This window comes from Thermobia domestica, chromosome 4 (assembly GCF_964235325.1).
Source record: "Thermobia domestica chromosome 4, izTheDome1.hap1.1, whole genome shotgun sequence".
NCBI classification, from domain to species: Eukaryota; Metazoa; Arthropoda; class Insecta; order Zygentoma; family Lepismatidae; genus Thermobia; species Thermobia domestica.
The window spans coordinates 239,060,421-239,087,965 of record NC_137457.1 but is presented as its reverse complement, the minus strand read 5'-3'; the positions used below and the strand labels follow the sequence as shown (position 1 = coordinate 239,087,965).

The following is a 27,545-nucleotide window of genomic DNA, read 5'->3' as shown; positions in this document are numbered from 1 at the left end:
ATTTTATGTTTTGAGCATAAGTATGGAAAAGTAAACAAGAGTGTTACATGTAGAAGCTTTGAGAGTTTGTAAAAATTTTAAAGTCTCTAAAACCTACGGAAAAACAATAAAACTAGAAATGTATGTTGTACTTCACGTTTCCTCGTTGCGTGTGAAATTCATTGTATTATATAAAAAAAGAAATGTTACTTTTGCAAATGTCTCTGCTATCAGTAAGTAAAATATAAATACTTATTTATAGTAGTACTTTTCCATGTTTTCCACCTACTCGTCAATATTTTTTATGGCATATTTCAATCTTAAGAAAATATAGAATATGAGCAGTTGCAATTATAAACAACAGTTCCGTTGTTGTCATATATGTTTATTCCCGAAATGTTTTCTTGCAAATGCTTGTGGAAAATACGAAGGAATTCGAAAAAAATGCGCATACTGCTAATTTTTTATTTAATTCAGGTATGTTAGTAAAACTTAATGCCCCATCATAGCTATGTTTTTATTATTATTTTATTGTTGTTATTAATTGCATGTACGTACAGAATATTTTAACGTGGATTCAATGACAAAATTATTGTAGTTGAATAAAACAGAAAAAGAAATACACATCTTCAACTAAATAAACGATCGTCTGGAGAATGTTATGAATGCTAAACATTACACATAAACACTAATGCGTTTTTATAAAGAGAAAATGGAAGGAGGTTACAATTATTAAAATAAGAACTTATATCGAAATATCGATATATCTTAAAGCTACAGACAATTTGCTATTTGAACTGTTTGTATGTAAGTATTTCAGCATTTTTTTATATTTACCTTAGAAGGAAAGAAAATAGTTTAGAAGAAAAACAGGGGTGGTAATTGCATTTTACTATAATTACTACCCACATCTCGGAATGTTTTAAGGTTAAAGACTTGAGATGTGGTACCTAGATTTGTCATTTAATCAATTACACCCTGTAAAGAGAAAATAGCGACACCTCAATTCTCAAGGTAACTTTCAGAGAAAACCATAGTTGCAGCCGGCTAGAAGAGGAATAGAAGGAAATTATGAATGTGATAATTAATTTCCATTATCTGTGACACCTATGGTGTACAATGGCGCTTACTAATTATTTATGTATCAGTAATATTCTCTCCAGATGGCATCTAAGAGCGTCTCGTAAATTATTGGGGTGAGAATACTGCATTTTTTTGTGATGTGTAAGCCCAGGTAATTAGCATTTTCTGATTGTTCTATGCTTTGTAATTGTTTGAACAGTGTCAAGTGGCAATATTGTTGTTATGCAGTGTTGTTTTTGTATGAAATTGTTGCTACATGTGAACTGTAACAAGTATGATTGGTAAGAAATGTGACTTGTCATCACGTGAATAAGACATACTTCTTGCTTTGCACAGCTAAGTTACAGCTCTAAGGAAGATGTCTGGAATACTCAGAATTTATCATTCGACGGCAAAAGGAGTAATTCACAAGCAAAAATAGTATGAGAAATCATTCCTTCGTCAACAGTGTAATAGAAAAAAGAAAGCATCACCCAGAGCTGATCGCCAAATAAAATCAATGGCACTGCAGAATTAAGGAATGACTTCCCCAAAAATCGTTTTGACCTTGGAACTGTGGTCAGTCGTACGACTGTATTGTCTTAACTATATGAGGAGGATATTATGAAGTAAACACCGCCTGGAAAGTCGAAACTAACAAAAACACTGAAAACTTCAACAAGTACGTTTGTGAGGCGATATGCTACTTGGACTTATGACAACTGGAAGCATGTTGGTTTCTCCGTTGAAAAAGGTTTAGAATAGTTGGAAACGATAGTCGTGTGAAGTTGTGGATACGAATGAGCGAGAAACTTGATACGGATTTTGTTTAAGAGATGCAAATATTCAGTTACTGAGTGATGGTATGGGCTTGCTTCACTGTCAAAGACTTCAGAACAATGGATATATGTGAAGAGTAATTTGATGTACAAAAATGTCTTCAAATTCTGGTACGTAAAATTCTTCAAACAGCTAAAGATAACTTTCTTGGAGAAGATATGGACTACTTCATTTTCCAGGACGTAAGTGCTTCATGTCAATGAACGAAAACCGTTAATACGTGGTGAAAGAATATGACTATTCAAAGCCTCATGTGGCCTCCAAACTCACCTGACATGAATCCACTTGTAATGTGTGGGTCGATATGAGCAGAAGACTCAATAGACAACTATTTCGGATAGAATGGACCTCACGGAACAGATAATCAGGGAGTGATTCCATGAAATCAAGGTTGCATTTTGCAATATCCTTGTCACCAAAATGCCTCGACGATTCCCCTGTAAGTCCTAAAGCCCATGGTCCACATACCAAATCTAGTTTGATGTATTGTACCTCTCAATGTTCGTACACAATATACCTTACTCTTAAGAAATTACTTTTTTTTGTTTTGTGCTATTATTGTTGATCTTTCATACTTTTATGTATAATTCTTCCCACAGCCGTTCTTGCTGAAAACACACATAGCTACTAATATATGCATATAAATTCATTATATAAATATAAAAAACCTGAAACGGTGGCGCAAGTATTTAGAATGAACTGCTCATTAAGGATATGCATTGTAATATTATCAGCAATTCATGCAGAAACTTATATTGCTTAATGTATGTTGTGAAAACCATTTCCGAGCGAGTGTCGCTATTTTTTCTTTACAGAGTATATACAGTTCTTTCAGGAATTAGGAAAAAGAATAGGGATTATTATTATTGAACTAATAAGGGTCAGTATCCTTGAATCTTTGATTATTTAAATAAATGAAATTCGGTACTTGGGCCTTTTCTAAAAAAAAAAAAAATAGACATGTTTTTAAGCGTTCTTTTCATATTTGATCTAGAAGGAAAGAAAGAAGTGCGAGAAAAGAAGGTATGAGGTTATAATTTCTATGTATATCGGGCTATGCATAAATCCTTTACCATCAAGGCACTGTATTGCGCCACCAGTGAATGACTCATGGTACGAATAGGGGACAAGTTTGTGGGATCAAGCGAAAGCAAGCCTTGTGTCTGTAGGGAATGTTCCCATTAAATCAAAATGGGGCAGATGAGTGAGGACCAAATTGCAATTAGTTTTAGTGGTTTGCTTTTAATAGAAAAAGAAACTAAGAGCCAAACGAAATTTGTCGCCCGGAAAACGAATAACTGGAGACTCGAAAGACTCTTTCGCATTGGTTTACAAATTTCACTTCAGGTGATTTTAGACTCGCGTACAAATCTTATAGGAGAAGATTGTCGATGGGCATTAACGAGTTAAGTAGGTTGTTCTGGGTCCTAAACCACAATAAAATACACATATATTAGCAAGAGTAGCTATGGTATTCAAATCAACAGTACATTGACACTTGTATTTCCAGGAGTGAAGTTCTTCGGAATTCCAGAAACACTCCACCCCGGTACTTTAAAATGCCATATCCCTAATATAATTATACATTTTTAAGTAATTTTTGGAGCTTATAATTTTAAGAATAAATTCTAATTGTTTAAAATAAATTGTTTAAAATTAATAAATCTAAATAATGTTTGCTCATTCTTTTAATTAACTTCTACAGGCCTTATACCAATTTTTCTATGTACTTTATTATTATGCTCACTAATCAATTCTTGTAATATCTCTGTCCATTCATAATTTGTTTGCGTAGTAAACTTCCTTCAATCTTTTATTTAAGAGTTCTATGATGGAAGCCTTCTTACCACTACCAGTTGAGTAATAATTGATATTATATTTCTTCATCTACACTTTAAAATTTTTTATTATAAAATCCTTTTCCCTGATCTGATTGTAAGTCACTAGGTTTCCTAATTTTTATACTCATTCAAATGCTTCTGTAACATTCTTTCCACTCTTATCTTTAACAGGAACAGCAAAAGCATATTTCAAGAACACATCAATAATCATTAGTAAATACTTATAGCATTTGTTTACTGTGGAAACACCTTTTAATACTCCACTATCCATTTCTGCAAAACAGCTTGCCGAAGATGATCTATACCTTTTGTAACAACACTTAGCCTAAAATAGTTTTTTTTTTTTCTTGCAGGCTTATGAATTTCTTTTATACATACTTTTACCTTCTTCTAGTTAATGTTTCTTTTTAACGAACACCTTTCCTGATACACATCTTCGATTCTTTGTTCGCTGAATTCTAGTGGTATCCTCTCTTTATATCTGATGAATTCTTACATTTCACACAATACATCCTATTTATTATGTAGAAAATTGTTGAAGTACCAGTACTCTCTCTATGTACATTATAACAAATTACAATTGTCCTTCGAAAACTGAATTTTTATCTGCTTGAAACTTATTATATCACCCTTTTTAATGTTTAAACGGAAATTTCCCACTAAAGTATTGTTAAAAATTACAGAAGGTCCCATAAATCCGTTTAATAGGCCATCTCGGTAACTCTTGAAGATACGAAAAAATCATAAGAGAGCAATACTGTTGGAAAGTATGTGTTTTCAATCTAAAATGTTGAACCAATTAGACCAACCGTTTGGGCTCCACATTGTTATAGCGCCCAATGGTAAAGAATGCAACGTTCCCACGTTTTTATTGGACAACAATGAAGCTATGTGCATGTGGTGTACAGTATTCTGGACCAACGAAAATAGGAAGATACGGCCACAACGAACGATGTGAAGAAGAATCACACGCAAAGTCAATCCAAGGCAGTGGCGTCGCCATCAGAAGGGAAGGGGGCACGTACGAAAAAGAAATTGAATTGAATTTGTTCACGGATAAACGTGTATTAATTGCTTAGTGATATCAAAACAGATGAAACAAGAGGACAATTGAATAAAATTAGAAAGGGTCTAAGTGCCAAAACTCAGAAACCAGAGAAAAGTCGATAAACATTAATTATCGCAACACAAGTTAAACGGGTTCTATGATCATGTAAGTGTTTTCGAACAAGAGCAACATCTTTTAATCTATAAATTCCTTACAAACGTATTCTGCTTGGTAGTAAGACAACTTTAATGGTACAATTCAATTCTACTTATTTCGACACTTAGATTTTGTCTCATTATTCAATTTTTGTCTCACCTAAGAACAGAAGCGCCAGTTTCCAGACGAGATCAAACGAGACATTAATTATCTCGTACTCAGCCACTGGTGTAGGGATAGCGTGCCTGCCTGCTACACGGCATTTGGGTAAGTAGAACTTGGCAAGAAACCTGTTCCGACGGGCCATACGAACTAAGGTTTCTCATGGTTTTCCTAAGTCCCACGGGTGTATGCCTGGATGGTCCTTTCTCTCAGATTCACCTAAGGGGCCGATGTAATCTTGGAGTAGAGGCTCTATCTTTCCTGGTGTAAAGTTTCTCCCTGGTGAGCATCATTAATCATTTGCAGGTCTAGTTCCAGCTCGTAAACTTGTTCCCTCATCTCATTTCATTGAATGATTGTCTAGTGTCGAGTTTTCGAAACGAGACGAGACACGAGATGTTCTGGTCTCCTGAGCAATATTACTTATACCATAGGAAAGGGATTAAAAATGTAGAAACCAGCTATTTGAGATGTACCTCCCAGCATTCGTCTGATGGGCGACAATGGCATATCATACTTCTTTTTTTGACAAATGAATGGTATAATCAAAGTGCTAGTCATGCAAGGTGTACCAGTGCTCGTCATATAATTGTTGAATAAATGAAAATAAAAAGGGCACTAGTTCAAATAACACTGTCACTCAATTTAATAGGCTGAAATCACCTCAGTGTCGCCAGACACGAGAGCGCTTAAAAATTAACCAATCTCCCGACCGAGGTTTGAACAATGACTACATGAATAGCCTGTAATGTAGTCAGACCCGTTACCGATTGAGCTACGGCGAACTGCATATTAACTGGAAAATAGTCGAATGAAATAAATGAAGAATGAAAAAGAAAATGCCCGAAGTGGGAGACAATAACTATTCGAATGTGCATTATTTGATGGGAAATTCCGTTTCAGATAGACAGAAGCAGGAGAGGAAAATATCGTCAAATATTGCAGAAAGCCCCGCTGAGCGATTTTCTTAATGAGCATAGTGCCATGGTACGCCTATTTTACCCGAGTGGCAGTGTCGTACGTAATCAAGCACGAACAACATGTCATTCACTTTAGCTTCCCGTTTAGTTATGTTTGTGCCACTGTGTGTTAAATTGTTGTTGAATTGTATGTTGCATTGAAGTGGTGTGTAGAATTGGCGTCCATACGTCTCCATATGTATGGAGAATAGTGGCTATGTATTCAACGGCAAGAACAGCGGAAATCGTCTTCTCGCATCCGGTTTCAGTATACGTGCGACTGCGGAAGTTTCTCACCACCATCAGCAGCTCCCATTGTCATCACATGCAATGATTGGCAAGTTATTGACATGTTTCAAAGATACTGGCAGTGTCTTGGACCGAGCTCGCTCTGGCAGTCCGCAATCCGTAACCGACGATGGTGCACTCGTTGACATTCTGGCTAAAGTTAAGTGCAGCACAACGCGATCGATATGAAAAGTGGAACAAGAAAGTAATACTAGCCGAATATCTATCCCTAGAATTCTGCGCAGGCGTAATTTTTTATCTCTTCAAGATTTATTTCTTTAAGGAGTTTCACGGAGATGATACCGACCGACGACGTGAATTCTGTAAATGGTTTACACTCACACAAGATAAACAACCCAACCTTTCAGCTAACATGTTTTCTGACGATTTCACATTTAGTCTTAATTTAACTGTTAACAGACATAACTACGTGTATTCGGCACACACCAATCCTCATCTTGCAAAAGTTTCCCTTAATCTAGTTGACGCTCGTATAAATGTGTGGTGTGCAATTCATGCTAATGTTTTTGTGGATCCTATGTTCCTAGAAGGGAGATTAAAATAGTTGAAGGTAGTGGTCTACTACTACCACGCATGGAGAGCATGGCCGCGACCGTTCGGTCTGTTTGATAGACAGGTTCCACCAAACAAGGCAGCCCGCCCGTAGTTCCTCGATACTGAATTATATCATCGTGCACATAGTGCACCGTCAGAGTTTGTCCTCTAATACTAACTCGCCTAAACGATGTAACCCCAATTCTCTGAGGGAGTGAGATACGCCCACTGAACGGCCATACAGAAGTCCTGAGTTCCTACTAGTTGACCTACTGGTTGAGGCAGACTGCTAGCGAACCAGTCCTACCATGCTCTGCAGGCATGGTACCCGAACGTTATAAGGCAAGCTCACCTCCCGCCTGTGTTCACCGTTACCCATATTCCTGGGATTGGCTCCCAAAAGCCACCGATCATTAAAAATCGACATTATACAGGAACGGAGGGCTTATGGGAACTATTAACAAAAAAATCACACAAAAACCTATAACGTTGATGTTCTAAAAAAAAACAACAAATAGCAATTGATCCTAATGTAGGATTTCATAACAACGATTCAAATACAAAAAAACAACGATCTAGTAAAAGCGAAAATTATAAAAAAATATATCAAATCTATTGGGGATGAACACACAGAAAAACTTTTTCTCCAGCACCAAGAAGAAAGAAAACAGGAGAAGAAATCAGGATATATAACGAATTACCAAAAGAATACATATGGATGGATGATGTGAGAAAACTAATTGACCGATTGATTGTTATAGATGGAGACGAAAAAGCTAGAAAGAATAACTTTTATAATAACAAAGTAGGTATTATGGATATGATTAATTCGAGACTCTCACAATTTATTCCTAATGGTTCATAAGATACAGATTATTTGATAAAGATATTGAATACTCTACTACCGAAATTTTGGAATAATGAGAAGTATGGTTAACGATTACTAAATGATTTGATTAATAAACTTCCATTTGAGATGCATATTACAGGATATCCGCACTCCGGTTAATTGTGTGCTCCTGTTATGTTTTAAAAGAGCATGGCAATTCACACCTTGTTGCGGGCCCGTCGTTAGAGCCTAATCTGCCACCTCTATCTGGAAACGTTTAGTGGAAACTCTGCTAATGACCAAACACAATGGTAATAACAATTAGGATTGGACAATCCACAGGCGAGCTACTAAGTTAGCAAAATAAAAATGAATTGCTATTTAAAGTCGATTAAAACATAAATGTGAAAAGCGTTATCTATAGCCTCGCATATAGTGTTGATATAATTTATTTTGGAAATAAAACTATCCAACTAAGTGGAAGAATGGGTAGTCAAGAGATTATGCAAGAAAAGATAATACAAAACCTGTTAGTAAAATATGAGAAATATCGGAATAGATAAATGTTCTATCGAACCTATTAAGATTGTAACTGTACCATTGTAACCAATCTGGGTGTCAAGTCACTGTCCGTGGCTCGTGGTACTACCAATAAGTATACTCCTGATACTTTAACTTACCTGGACAGGACGATGAAGAACCTCTCCAAGAAAGGTTACAAACTGTTTCCAAATCGCTCGTCGGTCTCAATAATGAGATGAGCGTTAGGCGCCGAGAGGTTCGGGTGTCTCGTCTCGTCTCGAAACCCTCACGGACGATCAGACATTCATCCAGACCATAACGCACACAAACATCATTCATACAAAACACGAAAACACACTGGATTAAATAACACTATACTTATTTATTAGAACACTATTTAAAAAAATAGCGAAGAGGAATGGACACAACACTGAACACTAGATAAATATAATAATTTTCGTCGCTGAAATCACGCTTTAACTTTTCAGTGCGCGATAGCCCTTTAAATATATAAAATTATGATTCAGATTTCACTGTAAATGCTTCTCCCACACCATTGACACACTTGGGGGGTTAGCACTGGGAAAAAGTTGTCTGGATCGTTCCACGATGAATCCAGTGGTTACGCTGGACAGTCCTGCAGCGTAAAGGTGAATCTTCAGCAAATAAACGAAAAGAAGGTCTCCACAGTTGAATACTGATATTGGAGGGCGCGTATATAACTTTTTAGCGCACTAGGTTTATGAACCTCGGACTTCACTAGTTGGGGCTAGCCGTAAGAAATCGTCCTTCACCGGCTAAATAGCTTGTGCCCCTTCACAATAAGTCGTATCTGAAGCTCGACACGACATGCGTGGTTACGGCTTCCAGACCTGGAGTCGAACTCCCTGAGCATCCAAGCTCAAGCTACGGGTTGCAATGGTCAACTAAAAGTGTTGGCATTTCGTTTCAGAAATTACTCAGTTAACTCACCTGTATGCACATACAAACAGAATATAGAAAACAATTTATGTTAATTTTAGTCAACTGCCTATAATGCACTAGACACGGCGATAACACTGGCGTGAGAAAGTACAGATAACGAACTGCAAAAACTGTGAGGCTGGTGCCACTTTGGCCACTGGGACATTTGGTCAGCCCGTATTTCTCTAATCCATTGTAATGTTTCCATAAGTGATTAAAGAAAGCACTTACTTCAGTTCCCAATAACTATAGAATATATACTGTGCATATAATAAGTCAGGGAGAAACACTGAAATGGTTAGTCACTAACTGAATTGTTCTCAGCAAAAGCAATGTTTTAAATATATATATGAAAAAATGATGAAAGACTTCTTTGTCCAATTGTGTGGGAAAGAAGCAATTCCCACCAAATAAAGAACTTATGTGCGTTGTAGAGTAAAGTGTAAATCGAAAATAATAATCACTGTCTTTACGAAATATACAGAGTGTCCACAAAAAATCCTTCTATAACCTGGTAGCGGTTATATATGGTGTCTGAAAGTGGAACGACCTGTCAAGTGCACACGTAGACAGGTTGAAAACCCTTGGCCGTATGACGAAATATGAATAAAATTAGGTTTTTCACCAAAATTTTGAAATTAGTTAGTTGGCAACACTGTGATATGGTGTAAGACTTACGTGCATAGACGATGATTGGTTTTTCACCTGAAAAAGGGCTTTTTAAAGTAGTTAAAGAACTAATTCACTCACCACAACATGATGAGGTTCCTGCATGAGCAATGTCCAATCCAAGTGTTCCATAAGGTAATAAGATCCTCTTGAACAATTGGTGCAGTTGGGTTTCCTTATCTTCCGTTTCTTCACATGTTGAAACCATGCTGTCTTCCTGTGTGAGTATCCTCCAATCTTCCATGATTCTCCAACGATGAGTTGATGAGGGGAGAAGGGGAGATTTTTTTTAACACTGGTGTGAGAAACGAGGTATGGTTGAAATACCTGTATGATAACTTTACTAAAAAAGCGCAAAAAACGTTTGTAGGGCTATTAAAATTCTTATTAAAAAAACACAAATACTTTTCGTAAAATGTTTAAGTGTTTCGTTTCTATCACTTTATTTTGTGTAATATGAAGCAAATATGAACACTCAATAACTATTCCAGAAAACATCGACTTAAAGAATTATCAAATATCTCAATAAAAGTTAGTAAATATACTGATATCTGTATTTAAAATATCAAAATGTGAATGAATAAGCAAATAGCAAAACATGTTAAAGGTACTAAAATATTAAAATTATTGTTAAAGTTTCGATATCACTCTAATATTTTTGAAAAATATGGAAATCATTGAAAAAGTAAAATGAATGGAAATGTAAACACATGATAAACTGACAATATACAAACAAAAATAAGGTTTTAACCTGTATGTCCTTTTTTTAACTGTGCCTCGTGTTGTTTGGCAGAAAAGAACGAAAAATCGTTTTTCAAAAATAATAAAAAAAATAAACTTAAGTGTCAAAATTGACGTTCATAGTAATTCCAAGAAATAAGCATGATTCTGCATATCAAAGAAAAGATCGTGATTTCGCTGACATGGATGAAGAAAATTCGGCACGCCATAAGATCAAATGCCATCTGCTCGTCGTGAAAATCGAGACTTTAATTCAATAATGCTCAATACAACAAATGGTTTCATTCTGAAACAAAGTTATTATTAGCGTAGGCCTAGAATAATGGTTGTTGTTCACTTCCAAAAACGTAAACATTGTAGGGTTACCAGAAAATGTGGGTATTATATGCAAAAAATTTATTAATGCAGCGTTGAAAACTATACGGTGTTGATCCAAGTTTCTCAAAGGTCTGAATCAAGGAAGTTGACTCACTAGTCCAAACATTCCTGAAAATAAATGGTCATTACGCCATGAATTGACCAAAACCATAGGTGGGGAAAAATGTGTAATACTACACGTACTTACACACGAAGTATGCCATCGACACATGCGAGGCAAAACTAGAAACGAGGGAAGGCCTGCAACCATAGGCACTTACAAAATGTTTCTATACATAACTGAAATATAAACATTAATATTCAGTAAACTACGCGTATGTTCCCTGGAACATAGTATACGTCTTCCACCTAGAAAAAATGTGTAAACACACAAAATACAAATGCTCTCGTAGCACCGTAAAGATATGTCTCTATAAGACAAAATACATGTACCTACTAAGAGAAAAACATGGGATACAAACACAAAAATATAGTCAACGACATTACAACTTTCTGGTTGGTCTGAAACATCCAATTAAATTCCCTATAAAACAGTTATGTCCCTCCACGACAGCTAAACTTTCTTAGGCATCTTCGCTACAAAATATTCAAAATGGTCTTATTAACACATTAAAATTCAAAGTCATCGAGCACATGAAGTAATTGACTAAGTAATTTTCATAAAACATTGTGGCTTCATGCTGTTGGAAAGAAAGAATATAAGTTTATTTTTCGGGATCTATATCGAATTGGAATAGTTTCTAGGAATACTAGAACTAAAATATACTTTTCTCAAAATGAATAGAAAACATTACAACACATTAGCATACAAATCCACTTAATAGAATTACGGTTCATAAACATTAAAATATTCACCGAAATGTTACTAGACATCAAAATATACTCAAAAAATCTAACCTAAGAATACGCATGCTTAATTACGGGTACCACAAAGGAAGAAGAGAAATGAAAAACTATATTTTGCGATTGATGGCGAAAATACAGTTAGCTATGGAATATCCAATGGATTAGCCACATCCATTTTTGCAAGAGATCTGCAATTCCAGGAAATATTGCCTCCCTGAAAAAAAAATTATCCCCATAAAATATCCTACCCGAAGAAGTTTCCCTACGATCGTTCAGTAGTCTAGAGAAGACGAAAAAAAATATTAATTAGAAATTACAAGAAAATATAGAAGTTAAACATATTTCCGCATACATATTAATATGGGAGAAGAAACGACCGTTACCATCACATTATCTGTTCATATAGTTCCTTCATGAATAAAAAGATTACTACTTTCGTTCGGAGAATATACTATTCACATGACATTCCTACACACACTATTAGCCAACAAGGAAATGCCTGTTTCACTCGTTTAAGGCTTAGCCTACTTTCCGTTCTAAACTTTTCTCTTCAAACTTTTCTCTTCAAACTTTTCTCTTTCTCTGGAAATTCAAATAAAGTCAAAATCGGGTAAATGACGTAAATGAGGTTCAATCAAATTACAGTAAACACTTCAAAATGAAAACGAAAATCTAAGATTAACACTACAAAAGAAATTTAACATTGACTATAGGTGTAAAGTTTCATATTCTACGCATGAGATTACCTACTAAATTTCAATGACAAATATATAAGTGTACCGTATATATAATTAAGAACTAAAAATTTTCTTATCCTGGGCATCTCGGTACATTCCTTTAAAAAAATCTAAAAGAAAGCCAAACATTAATTGTAAGTCATACGTATGATAACATGTTTAAGAATTTGGAAAGTGGGAAGGAATCCTAAAAAGGAATTTAAAATTTAAAACATTTAATAAAATATGTTATAAGGCCAAAACATCTTCCCACTAGCTGAGGTACGGATATCTCGCCAAGATATTAAACCGTTGTTGGCTAAATACGGTCCCTCTACGTATGTGTTTACATACTAAATTTTAATTATAAACGTATAACTATATACATAACTAACAACTAAAATTTTCTGATCCTGCGCATCTGGATACATTCTTCTTTTTTTCTAAAAGAAAATCAAACATTAATTGTAAATAACATGTAATAACATATTTAAGAATTTCGAAAGTGGGAAGGGATCCTAAAAAGGAATTTAAAATTTTGAAATACTGTAAAATGTATTATAACCCCAAAATATCTTCCCACTGGCTGAGGGTACGGAAATTGCGCCAAGATTTCAAACCGTTTTCAGATAAGTACGGTTCCCCTACGTATGTGATACGTTAATTATTTACTAAAAAATCTAAACTCAAACATCTGAAATGAAAACAAGAAAAATTAATGACATTAAACTAATAGTAAGTCATTGATAAGGTTTGCAACACTCATACACAGCTGACTGAGGTATGAAGTGCTACACGGAGCAAAGACAAAAAGAGGAAAAGAATTAGCTGTGTATCACCCGTTATTCGTAACCATAAACACAGGTGGTCGAAAATCTTATCAAAATAAAGAAAGAAAACGTGTTATCTGCTCTTTGCCGAACAGTTAAAAGCTGCAAGCAAAAGAGAGTTTTAAAAGAAATGCGTAATTCTTTTTTTCGTATCCAGGTATTCTGATCAAAAGCTGAAAGCAAAAAGGAAGAAAAATGAATACATGTTTATCGCTTAGAAATGCGTCGCTCTCCTAGGAGAAAAATTTGTATCAACACACATAGTCTTGGTTACTTTTTTTTCTATGATTACTGTTTCTATTTTGATAATTACGGTTTGTTCGTCTATTCCTACAATGATTACTACTACGTACAAATCTATGCTTAATGTCACACAAATTGCGGTTCCTGTCTAGTATGTGATAACTCAGGTTACGTGGCCGGGATTTACGACTCCTTCTGTTTCTATTACTGCCTTTTCGAGTGCGATCTTGGTTCTGATTTCCTTTAAATTTCGTATTGTTTACGCTCCGGTCTGCGTATTGTTGCCTATTACTATAACTATAACCTCGTTTGTGCTTTTTTACTCAGTGGTTTGTGACAGCTGTTGTTGTGCGTTTATGACTTCTGACGTCTACAATCATATGTTCGTAATTTTTACTAGATTCTGAATCAATAAAATCATTGTCAGATTCCTTACGAGGTTGGTTTAGACTACCTGTCTCTGGTTGGAGTTCAGATTCCTGCGTTTCCTTTTCATTAGGAGTATTAGTTTCTAGCTCAGGTTTCAATTCCAATATTTTGTTTTCACTAGGAATATCAGTCACTAACTGAGGTTCAAATTCCGGTGTTTCGTATCCAGTAGGAACATCTGACTGTAACTGGGGTTCACATTCCGGTGTTTTCTTTTCGGCGCTTTGTGTTCCTTGGTTATTTTCACGAAACACATCCCGTAAAGCGTCTATCTTTTGACCTAATTCGCTCTTTAACTCAGCAAAAGTCTCTTTAATTTCAGCACGGTACTCTCTATTCTCTTTTTTTAAATTTTCAAAAGTCTCTTCAAAAATTAACTTTAGTTTCCGGAATATATCTGCCTCGTTGTATGCCATCTTAAACAAGATAGAATAAACTATTAATAAAACATATTATTAAAATCACCTGAAAGAGAATATTTTTTCAAATTCCTGGTACTGAGCTGAAAGAGAAATCGTATATTAAAATATTGATCTTATAAGTATTCGAGCACCAACGGTCTCGATTCGGGTCGGTAGTTCGGGCGTCATTTATATGTAACCGACTGGAGTTCTAGGTTTCTATTTGGGTGAACATTTATTTGTAATCGCCTGGGTTTGGTGTCGCTGTTCGGGCGGTTTTTATTTGTAACCACTCCGTGTAATCTGGGTGTCAAGTCACTGTCCGTGGCTCGTGGTACTACCAATAAGTATACTCCTGATACTTTAACTTACCTGGACAGGACGATGAAGAACCTCTCCAAGAAAGGTTACAAACTGTTTCCAAATCGCTCGTCGGTCTCAATAATGAGATGAGCATTAGGCGCCGAGAGGTTCGGGTGTCTCGTCTCGAAAACCTCACGGACGATCAGACATTCATCCAGACCATAACGCACACAAGCATCATTCATACAAAACACGAAAACACACTGGATTAAATAACACTATACTTATTTATTAGAACACTATTTAAAAAAATAGCGAAGAGGAATGGACACAACACTGAACACTAGATAAATATAATAATTTTCGTCGCTGAAATCACGCTTTAACTTTTCAGTGCGCGATAGCCCTTTAAATATATAAAATTATGATTCGGATTTCACTGTAAATGCTTCTCTCACACCATTGACACACTTGGGGGGGTTAGCACTGGGAAAAAGTTGTCTGGATCGTCCCACGATGAATCCAGTGGTTACGCTGGACAGTCCTGCAGCGTAAAGGTGAATCTTCAGCAAATAAACGAAAAGAAGGTCTCCACAGTTGAATACTAATATTGGAGGGCGCGTATATAACTTTTTAGCGCACTAGGTTTATGAACCTGGGACCTCACTAGTTGGGGCTAGCCGTAAGAAATCGTCCTTCACCGGCTAAATAGCTTGTGCCCCTTCACAATAAGTCGTATCTGAAGCTCGACACGACATGCGTGGTTACGGCTTCCAGACCTGCAGTCGAACTCCCTGAGCATCCAAGCTCAAGCTACGGGTTGCAATGGTCAACTAAAAGTGTTGGCATTTCATTTCAAAAATCACTCAGTTAACTCACCTGTATGCACATACAAACAGAATATAGAAAACAATTTATGTTAATTTTAGTCAACTGCCTATAATGCACTAGACACGGCGATAACACTGGCGTGAGAAAGTACAGATAACGAACTGCAAAAACTGTGAGGCTGGTGCCACTTTGGCCACTGGGACATTTGGTCAGCCCGTATTTCTCTAATCCATTGTAATGTTTCCATAAGTGATTAAAGAAAGCACTTACTTCAGATCCCAATAACTATAGAATGTATACTGTGCATATAATAAGTCAGGGGGAAACACTGAAATGGTTAGTCACTAACTGAAATGTTCTCAGCAAAAGCAATGTTTTAAATATATATATGAAAAAATGATGAAAGACTTCTTTGTCCAATTGTGTGGGAAAGAAGCTATTCCCACCAAATAAAGAACTTATGTGCGTTGTAGAGTAAAGTGTAAATCGAAAATAATAATCACTGTCTTTACGAAGTATACAGAGTGTCCACAAAAGATCCTTCTATAACCTGGTAGCGGCTTTGCCATCAAGATTAGAGTTGAAAATTAGAGAGCAACAAAAGCTTGAAAAATTTGAAAAAGGCATTCTGCTTAACGTTCTTCGAGCTTATTTGTTTCACCGAGAAAGAAAAGATATCAAGATAAGAAAAGATCAGTTAGAAGAGCTTATTATCATCGAAACAAACAAGATCTTATATGCATGAGAAACAAAAGGAAAGACAAAGGAATAGAATGAGAGAAGTAAGGAGTAAAGAAAAATCATTTAAAACTGTATGGAAAGAATTATGTAACATTGAAATTTAATTAGGTCAGTTTAATATGGATCCGTCTCAGAGACTGAATGGATGTTGTGGTGAGGAGTCTGACCAACTCCAATGATACATTAAGATACAGTCCAGCCTTCTGAGAAGCTTGAGCGTTTAACTCTGAGATACAAAGCTACAAGAAAGATTAGAAAGAGGAGATAAGGGTACAAATCCATTAGATGAAGTTTGTAAAGAATATGTCTACCACAGGGATAATGGAGATACAGCTTCTAGACATATTGCGGACAAGTAACTAGAAAACAAATTATGGGAAAGAGCTTTTGCTAAAGATGCAAGTTGATAACAGAACGTTAACCAGCTTTATGAACTGCTTTGGCTATGAATCCAAAAGTAGGGTTTGGTTTAGGTTTTTATGTATTTTAGATTTTTAAATATGTATTGTGTTTAATTTTTATGGAAAAATTTTTTTAATTCTATAATAGATATAAGTATCAAGTAGAGTAGTTTTACATTTACATTTCCTAACAAGGAACTTAAACAATTAAATATTGATCACATTTTAAGCAAGAAACAAATCAAACAGAAAGAAGAGAAACTAAGCAAAGGACAATGTATGTCTTTATCTCTTTCTATACCACAAGTTAAAGAATTAACAAAGAAATGAAGACAAACAATAATAAAGTTCATTATGGAGATTTTGTATTTACTATTCCAACCATTTTAGCTTTAATAGTTGCTCTTGGTTCCTGCTGCTACTGGAGTTGCTGCTGTATCCGAAACGGTAGATCATGCAAAAAATAATAACGAGGAATTAGAAGAACAAAAGAGACATAACTTAACAATGGAAGAGAAAAAAGGTGGTGAGCTTCCAGAAAACGTAAAACCCAAAAGAGTAGTAAAGAAAAAGAAGAGATTAAACCTTTAAGTAACTGGGAACTAATACATCTTGTTAAACAGCTTAAGATAAGAACCTTTAGAGATGTATTTATGATTGTGATTTATCTAAAGAGCCAAGGGAGAATTAATGTGGTATTGTTAATTTTGATACGTCTAAAAATATAGGAATCTCTTAAATATGTTATTGGAAAGAAAGAAATAGAAAGTATGTGTTTGATTCATTTGAAGGTAATCCACCAAAAATATTCATAAAATATCTTGGTCGTAATAATATAGAATACAGTAGCAATCGTATACAACATTTTAAGGAGGTGATGAGGTAATATTTACAGATAGATGCAGTTTTCCAGAAATTATTAGCAAACTAAATAGAAATCAAGATGTTTGGAGACATTATATTTAAGTTGTTAATTTGAGTTTAATTCATAAAATATTTTCTTTATAATAAATATGGATAAAATAGTCATATGAATTACAATCCTTCTAGCCTAATCAAAAGACAATAGAGAATTGAAATAAACAAAACAGGACTATTGAGTTTGATACTGATGTTGGACATGGTTTTTCGGTGTGTACAGCGGTGAGCCAAATATTAAACTCATTAATAACTTCTTTCTAAAATGTTTTCTTAAATACAAATTAGTAAGGATGGTCAAATATTAGATAATATAGACTACCCTGGTTTAACTTCAATTGCAGTAAATATATGTACAATTTCAAAACGAAAATTAAATCATTATGATGAAAGTGGATGGGAAAGAATTAAGTGGCGATGAACAGATTAAGAAATAGTATTTCTATTAAGACTTTATACAGAATTTCTTTTTGATTATAAAGACCTTATGTGGAAAGGAGGATTAAAATATATATTTAAAAGCAGCGGATTTGATGATAATGCATTTTTCATTTGGAAAACGAAGAAACAAGATGGGATATTTGAGAACGATCAACTACATCCAGGTAAAGGTAATATTATAAATATGGAGGTAAATGTCTGTTGAGATTTATGAATTAAATTATGCTACCTTACTAACATCCAACATGTTAAAGAACGGTAAGATGCCTATTTCCTTCAACATACAGCAATGTCTACAGAAGACAGTTACAGGCAAATATCTAGAATTCGTTTTACCATACAATTTATGTCAAATGAATTTGACTTGCCTAATTTTGTAATTGCCTTTTTTCCAAACTGATAGAAATGATAATCGAGAAAAGACTCAAACAAATTGTATCAGTGTAATGTTGTCAATATCCATTTCAAAAATAGTCGTAGTGAATCTTTTCCTTTAGAATTTTTGAACTTAGATTTCAAAAAACAAATATTTAAACTATATGAAATGCATGTAATATATAAGAGAGCTACCATTGGAAATACGGAAATGCATTACTATCCAAGAGAGTTCTTAGAAAATAGACCGAGGTTTTAATTAATACAAGTAAACGTAAATCTGTAATAGTACATGATAGAACTAATTTGAAATTGGCGGTTAATTTTAAAAGTAATGTACCAGATAAAATTATTTGTTACGTTGTTATCATTGGCAAGAAGAACTTTGAATACGATGTAGAGAAAAAATAATTGAGAAAACGTAATCAATTATATGATTTGTTAAGTTTGTAAGTATTTTCCATAATAATATCATAAAAAAATTCATATAATGAAATGAATGTGCCACATAACATTCCGCGAGTGAATTTAATTGCATTAATTGAGGATATTGTATTAAATCTTGGGAAAGTATTAACGGAAAACAAAAGGAAGTTCAAGAAAAAAATGTGGCAATACTACTCTTATTACATTATCAATTCTACTATCAACTTCTACAGGGTTTATTAATGTATTTATTCTTGTTACACTGTACTCAATTATTACATCTGCATTTGCCTCTAGTTCAGCCGTTATCACTGGAGTCTCAACAGGATTTATTCTAGCTTCGAAGAAATGAAATCTTTGTTTTATGTCCCACGGTTATGAAGGTTAGGCTAAAGGAGACGGTGATGATGAATAATGAATGAAATGGTGAAATGAAGAAAGTGGGAGGAAATCCCCGAGGAAACCCACGCACACGGTGCTTATAGCTTCGAAGAATAGAGTATTATAAAAATATGGTGAATCAAATTGAGTTGTTTAAAGATGATCTTAATGTAATTAAGTTAGTACAGAAATGGTGAATTAACAGATAAAAATATAAGAGCTATTGTTAAAAGAATTAATGATATACTTAACGAAATTCGAGACTATTAGAAACAAGAATGAAGTTCATAAGATTTTGCTGGAAAATAGTGAGTCGTTAGTATTGAACCTCAGAAAAAATTATTCTTACCAAACGTTCAAAGTAATCATCAAGAACTTTAGGACCATATTAAAATTGTGTTTGAGGTAAATTGCTGCTTGTTTTCTTCAAACTATGACCAATGAACTGAGTTTAAGAAGTCATTGTTTCCCATAGAGAAATAGATAAGCAGGAGATCTCTTATTAGTGTCCAAATTTAATCGTATAAACATATATACAATCTAGAAAGTAAGTTCTTACGGTTATAACATAAAGCCCTGTGCACAGAACACTTTAGCATTGTAATTATGTATATATATTTTTGCAATGTCCTTCTGTGCTAACAAGGGACATCACCCAATTGTCCGGCTCCGATTTCAATGAAATTTTTATTGCTGATAGAGGACATGTATTCGTTACTTGTGATGACAGAAATTTTTGCCATGGTGCATGTTTTCTATTTTTTAATAATTTTTAAAAGTTGTGATGTGATTAATAGAGATTACTGCAGAAGACCCTTACTACCCTTTGTAACCGAAGTGTTAATGAAAGAACAACCATGTAGATACATATACGGCATAGGGGGAAGTCGTATGGTACATATGACTTTGACGGCAGCCATCTTGAAATCCGCCATTTTGAATTAAGATCAAGTTTTTTAAATGGGAATAGGGTAATGTGATACATAATTTCGGGTTAGAATTTAATCTGGAAGATAATGGTGAAGTTAGTTTTAAGATTGGCCCATTTGGGGAAAAGTTACAGGCATATTAATTGTTTATACTTACAATGTGCGTACCTCCGCTTCTAACCCGCGTATGAATGATAATAAGTGGATAAAGGTTTCGGTAATACATATTATGGCTAGAGGGAAGTGATACGATAAGGGTATCATTGACGGCAGCCATCTTGAAATCCGCCATTTTGAATTAAAGTGAAGTTTTGAAAAATGAAAACCATAGCATGTGGCACCTAATTTCAATAGTAATTTTTTTCCAAAAGCCAATGGTATGTTTATTTTGTTCTATAGTTAACTGGTATGAATTTATGACTCTTCTAATGTGCACGAAACGTCCATTATTCGATCCTTCAAATTGGCAACAGTCCTAATTTTCACCGCATGTTTTAAGATTCCAACTGGCTCTTTGCAATTGTTGCCATGGCTCATGTTTTCTAAATTTATTACAGTTTTTAAGAGTTGTGATTTGTCAGTTCATGAATAGTGTTGGGATAAGCATCCAGCAATCTTTCTGAATTTTGAAGACTTTCCATGTAATTATGAATTTCCTAGGCAATGTAATTATTTATTTCCTATACCTTCCATTCAAAAACTCGTTTACTGACATGAATCATCACACAACGAAAGAACCCCAACTTTGCATTCAGGTAATACCGAAGACGTAGCTTGTAATGGATAGTAGATGAGACGAGAAATCAAATGAAAATTCACTTCAAAAAGGAAAACGAAATATGATTGTTGTGTAAATCAATGGTCTTTTGTTTTGTTTTATATTTATTTGTTTATTGTATATTCATTTATTTTCTATGGCAATTAGAAGAGTCATAAAGTCATACTAGATAACTATAGAACAAAAATAAACATACCATTCCCTTTTGGAGAAAATTTACTATTGAAATTAGGTGCCACATGCTATGGTTTTTATTTTTCAAAACTTCACTTTAATTCAAAATGGCGGATTTCAAGATGGCTGCCGTCAATGATACCCTTATCGTATCACTTCCCTCTAGCCATAATATGTATTACCGAAACCTTTATCCACTTATTATCATTCATACTCGGGTTAGAAGCGGAGGTAAGGGACTTACACACATAGTAAGTATAAACAATTAATATGCCTGTAACTTTTCCCCAAATGAGTGAATCTTAAAACTAACTTCACCATTGTCTTCCTGATTAAATTCTAGCCCGAAATTATGTATCATATTACCCTATTCCCATTTTAAAAACTTCACTTTAATTCAAAATGGCGGATTTCAAGATGGCTGCCGTCAAAGTCATATGTACCATACGACTTCCCACTATGCCCTATACGTATCTAGATGGTTGTTCGTTCATTAACACTCCGTTTACAAAGGGTAGTAAGGGACTTCTGCAGTAACCTCTATTAACCATATCACAACATTTAAAAATTATTAAAAAATAGAAAACATGCACCATGGCAAAAATTTCTGTCATCACAAGTAATGAATACATGTCCTCTATCAGCAATAAAAATTTCATTGAAATCGGAGCCGGACAATTGGGTGATGTCCCTTGTAAGTAGTATTAGTCAAAATACTGCGGTAAATAATATTGGTCAGTGAGGGATGTGCTAGAAGTTATAGGGGTGCTATGGTCAGTGAGTGGTAGAGGGGAGGAATGTGCTGGTAGTGAGGAACCTTATCTACTATCTGATACCAATAAATGTCAACAGGAGACAGGTTGTGGACATCGCTCGTAGTTAGGTAGGGATAAAGTTACGACAGGTGTGCGATATATTTACCGTTCGTCCTAATGTATATTATTTCTACTGTTCATCTAGAAAGAATTAAGACAAGTAAGCCAACAATAAGGAAAACATAACAGGGGCAACAGCCTCTCTCACCTTTCCGTAGATCAACCACTAGACATAATACTAGAATCATATTTACTGCCTATTCTAACATCGGTCAGTGTGTTATTAACACTTGCATATTTGTCAGATAATGAATATAAACACAAATGAACAAATATATGTGGACATGGCCGCCCACAACAGGCGACATGGAGGAACTGACTACTAAGGGTTTCCAATTGGTCTCACTTCTTGGTTGTATTAAGCCAATATATATTTAATCACATATTATTGTATTAATACCAAATAATATAATAGTATGGTTTATTTGCTGTAGGAAATAATATTTGATTTGTTTTGATTTAGAGTTTAACGTCCCGTTTAGCAGTGAGGCTATATGAGACGTGGACCTTATGTTTAACGTAGAATCCGAACATGAGCTCCCCCCCGGGAATCGAACCTGGGTCTCCCACGCCAAAAGCGTGTACGCTAACCGCTTAGCCACGAATGAGCTCTGTAGGTAATAAGAGTCTGCGCGTAAATAACTGTTTATTTTTATACATGACGTACTATGTCTCTATATGCAATAGGCGTCAAAGTGTGTATGTGTTCGTGTATTTTTGTGTTGTTCTTCCCCATTCCCCACAGAATCGGCCTTCTGTTCCTCTTGAAAAGAAAACAGAAGCAGTGGGCTTCCCTGTAAACGAACAACTACCTCAAATATTTTAATGTCAGCGTTTATAAATACTTATTTCTTGAACTATTAATTATTTCGACTTATTTATCATGTCGAGGTTAAGGTTATAAAAAAAAATATTTTCCACCTAAATATGATACAAAATTCAAATACTATAGTTCACAATAATAAAAAATTAGAAAGTAAGAAATACTACAAAGAAACAAACGCTCACTTATATATATATATATATATATATATATATATATATATATATATATATATATATACAAACAGACAGAAATATTGTACATGTTACAATATGTAATAAGTGTTCTTATCACTTGGTTCATAACTGACTCTTCTGTCTCTGTACATTTAACCCAGCTACGATAACAATAAATAGTAGACTGCTCTTTCAAAATTCGATAGAGAGTATGACTCACGCACCGAGTTTGGCAAAGCATTCCAATCACGAAAGGTTGAAATTATTTGACTTTAAGGAATGTGCAAATCTATGTAGAGGAAATGTAAGTTCGCCGTTAAAAAGTGATCTTTTATCCCTGTCATGGAAATCCTTAAAACATTAAAATGTTTCTGAATGTAAAATGGTACTGTAAATTTAAGTGTATTATAGAGCAGTACCAACGACTGCAATTTACGACGTTGATGCATCTTCATCCATTGTAGCTATCCAAAAATGGCGTTACATGATAAGAGAATTTTAAGTTGAAAATAAAACATATGTAAGCATTTTGTATCTGCTGGAGACGGTTACGTAAATGTATATCAGGATCAGTTAACTAGAACTTGTAACTTTAAGATATTTCAGAACCGTCTCTCCTCATACAAGTATTCAGTGGAAAATTTAAATAGATGATACAAAGCTAAGATAGAAGATACAAAATAGAAGACAAGATTCCGTACTTCTTTAAATCTAATGCAACTCACACAGTAGCCCTACAGTAAACGACTAGGAACCATTACTTCCTCTACATACATGAATGTGGTAGTCTAAGTAATAATTAAGATGTAAAGAATAAATAATTCCCTATTATTAAGACTAGTTTTTACCTCAACGCTTTCTATTCGCTTAACGCTGTAGGTTAAATTTGTAATTAATTAGTCGGGACTTAATTACGCATCAGCTACTGCTAGAGGCAGTAATTGCAGGAACAAAACCCACAATTTTCGCATAATGTCATAAAATTGAACAGCCGATTGCTTAATTACAATGCAATATTCAGGACTTGTAAACAAAACTTCGCACTACATAAAAATTCATAATTAATGACATTTTATAATAATAACAATAATAATAATAACTTACATTTTGTACTTACAAAATACTCCCACTGCCTTGTGTATTAGAAGTTACACTTTGTGTGGTAAAGTTTGGGAAACCAGCAGAGAGCAGCACATTACAGGCTACCTTTGAGTGACATGTGTTTCCGTTCATGTGGGAAAACAACAGATGGCAGAATATTATAATTTTTTCACTAATACACGCGTGACAAAAATATACATCGAACCGCCTCTGGAGGAACTATGAAGTTCCGTAGAAACATACATCGAACTGGCTTTCAGAGTTAAAACTTTTCGTTGTTTACATGTCTGTTTTTGTTTTAAGCTTTATCGAAATAACTTCAGGTTACCCATATAATATTTTTAAAATCTAAGTATGATTACGTAGTAATAGTGTATTCATATGATTTGTGGGTAAAGCATCTTAAATATTTCACTGTCCGAAAGAAAAATAACTGTTTGTATTTTGTATACTGTGCTCATATTACTGAATAAATACATGATATTGTGCTTGACGTGTAACAAATATTTGTGGATTTTAAGTGTGTTTACAACCTTATTTGTAAGTGAATAACCTTGTCTTAATACTAAATAGCAAAGCATGTTTAGAATCATTGGTATTGATTTTCAAACAAAGGTTAACATGTAGGTATGCAGCAAACATAGCAAAGCGTTGATAGTTAATTATTTGAAATTAATTTTACTCACAGACCAAAATGTTTTAGTATTATAAATAGACATGCTTCAAGGTCAAATTATAAAGAAACTAAATAAATAATTTCTTTGCAGGTAACTTTAGAAACAAAAATATACCAAAAACGTGAGTATTTTGTCATAAAATAACATTAGCATTTAAAATAAATATTTACATATCTTAAATTATTTGGTTAGAGTTCCTAACATCTTGGAGTAGTTCTTCTGGGATCTGTGTATGTGTATGTATTCCATGTTATTTTATTTTTATTTTGTTACTTGCTTTCAAATTTCTACCGCAATTCTGTTTCTACTATCTGATGAAAACGAAATAAAATCTTCGAGTTATATGTTCCACGGTTTTGCCGTGTGTGCTAAAGAAAACCATGATGATGAGAAATGAATGAAATTGGAAGTATGAAGAGAGTGGAAGGAAACAGAAGAACTCCGAGGAAACCCACGCACATGGTGTTTGTTCACCACAAAGCCCACTTGACGCCAGCTGGAATGTAAGCAGGGACCCCACGCACCACTGGTGAATGCTCTACCACTGAGTCACTGTGGCCCTTCCTACTATCTGACATTACGACGATGAGTTATTTGTTTGGCCATGACTGCCAAGTTTGGACAGTTGAGTAGTGGCTTAGTGGTAGAGCGCTCAACTTTGGTACGAGAAGTCTGTATTTCAATTCCAGAAGATGTAAGTTTATGATGGGAGAGATCCCTGAGTTTTCTTTAAATTTTCTTATCTTCATCAACATTTCACTAATTTCTTCAGTAACCAATCACTTTAATTAATCATCTTTTATAGCCACATTTACCTATAGGACATAATACTGGGATGAAAAATTATAATTTTAATTTATTTGATTGAAGCACAGCAACGCTTATAAAAGATGAGCAAGAATCATTAAATATATATATTTCTCTTATTGTTCGTTTGTAAATATTGTTATCTTGTTGAAGAGCAATGATAAGCAAATGATCATTACTACGTAAAACGCAACACGATCTGGTTATTTGTTGGTATCAGCATAACAACAAGTTGACAAAAAGTCGCTAAATGGGAGATGAAATTACTCCAATTTTGAACGAAAGGTCACTAAATATATATATTTGCTATGTGAGTGTGTGTGGTGCTGGTCAAGTTACGAAGAACCATTTTGCAAAATTTAAGGTATTGTTCAACATTTCGTATGAAGAACACAGGAATTGTTAGCAAATTTCTACAGGTGACAGAATTACGTAGTATTTTATTTTTACAGTAAAATTGATAGCCGATATAGAAAACCGATACAGGCGCTAGACGGCGGTTAAAATAATTGAGTGAATATAAAAAAATATCAGGTACTATTTCGCGCAGGTATCACGACTATACCTACTATTGTTGACTACCTGATCCCACGGATACATCCTCCGCTGTTCCGCAAGCTTTGCTCTGTCCTGACTTCTTTAGATAGCATTTGTACTTTTTAGTGGACACCTAGCACGTGTTGATTTTTTTTACACTGTAGTTTCTTTTATGGCACACATCTAGATGCTGTGTTTATACGCAGATCGTAAAAGTTAACCGCAGCACAAAAGTCGCTAGATTTGTATGAAAGTCGTCAAATTTTATTTAAAAATCACCAAAACAGTCGCTAATCCGAAAAAATATTTTTTGCCGCTATCCTGGAAGTGGAATTCCCTAGATTTAGCGACTTTTAATCCAAATTGGCAGTACTGGTCGATATGACGCAAAAAACAGGATCACATGTATGAAATTTAACTCTCTTTATTTTATGGCAAATCGACGTGTTGACAACATTTTAATCAGCAACTTTATTTGTAGGTACTTTAACGATTTACATGAAACAACAGGTGAAAGATGATCCTCATTTTTTATTTTCAAAGAAAGTTAATAACATATACAGATGTGCAATGATATTTAAAATTAGTTAGACTATTTAGTTGACTTAAGCTCTTTTTATTAGCCCTTTGTTTGTTTATATTTGTTTGTGAAACAATGTAAATGCGCATGCGTATTTTCAATTATATAAGTTATTTTACATATAAGATGTATATATTCATGTATTAACAAGGGTTCACTTTATAAAAACAAACAGAAGGTAGTAAGATATATATAAGATAATGAAAACTGACACACAAGTTCTACATACAAGAAATAAAAGAGTTTATTAAAGAACTTAGGCCTTAGATCTTTGAAATTAGCCCCACAATAACAATAAGATGCAAACTATTGATAATACATGGCAAACTGCCGTTGGTATGGATTGTGTTCGTATAAAGCAAAGAATAAAATAGCTATTACTTGCTGAAACTATACAATTTATTTTGTGTATACTCTCTACTGACAGAGAAAATATCCCTTCTAGCCTACGATATGTTCCTTGATCGTTCCATCCTAGTAATTAATGCTTTAGCGGCGTATAAGTAAAAAACAAAAGGTGAATTAAGAACGTCTTCTTAACATCAATTTGGCCATCATCATCATAGGCATTTTGCCATTGTTTGCAGGTCAGTTAATGTAACTGAAAAGCTTGCATGCTACATAGTCTTCAGTTAATCACTTCGTCTTTACTTACGGGTTTTCTGCCTTGATAACGTCCCTCAACTCCATGTTGCTTTTGCCCCTACTTGTCTTTCTTCCCACCATACGTCCTTCATTATACAATTCCATATCAATCAATGTCACAACCAATTTGCAACCAGAGTCGTAGCTAGAGATTTCGGCGCCCGGGACG

At 34.4% G+C, this 27,545-nt stretch overlaps 1 protein-coding gene across 1 annotated transcript in view; it reads left to right on the top strand.

Annotated features, from left to right (window-relative positions):
* Nucleotides 1-344: 344 nt before the first annotated feature.
* The window catches only part of LOC145683073 (WAP four-disulfide core domain protein 8-like), a 56,029-nt gene continuing 28,828 nt past the window's right edge, over nucleotides 345-27,545 (top strand). The window contains exons 1-2 of the mRNA XM_081754432.1: nucleotides 345-456; nucleotides 24,898-24,928. Coding sequence (XP_081610558.1) covers nucleotides 361-456; nucleotides 24,898-24,928 — 127 coding nt within the window. The 5' untranslated portion in view covers nucleotides 345-360. The remainder of the gene's footprint in view (nucleotides 457-24,897; nucleotides 24,929-27,545) is intronic.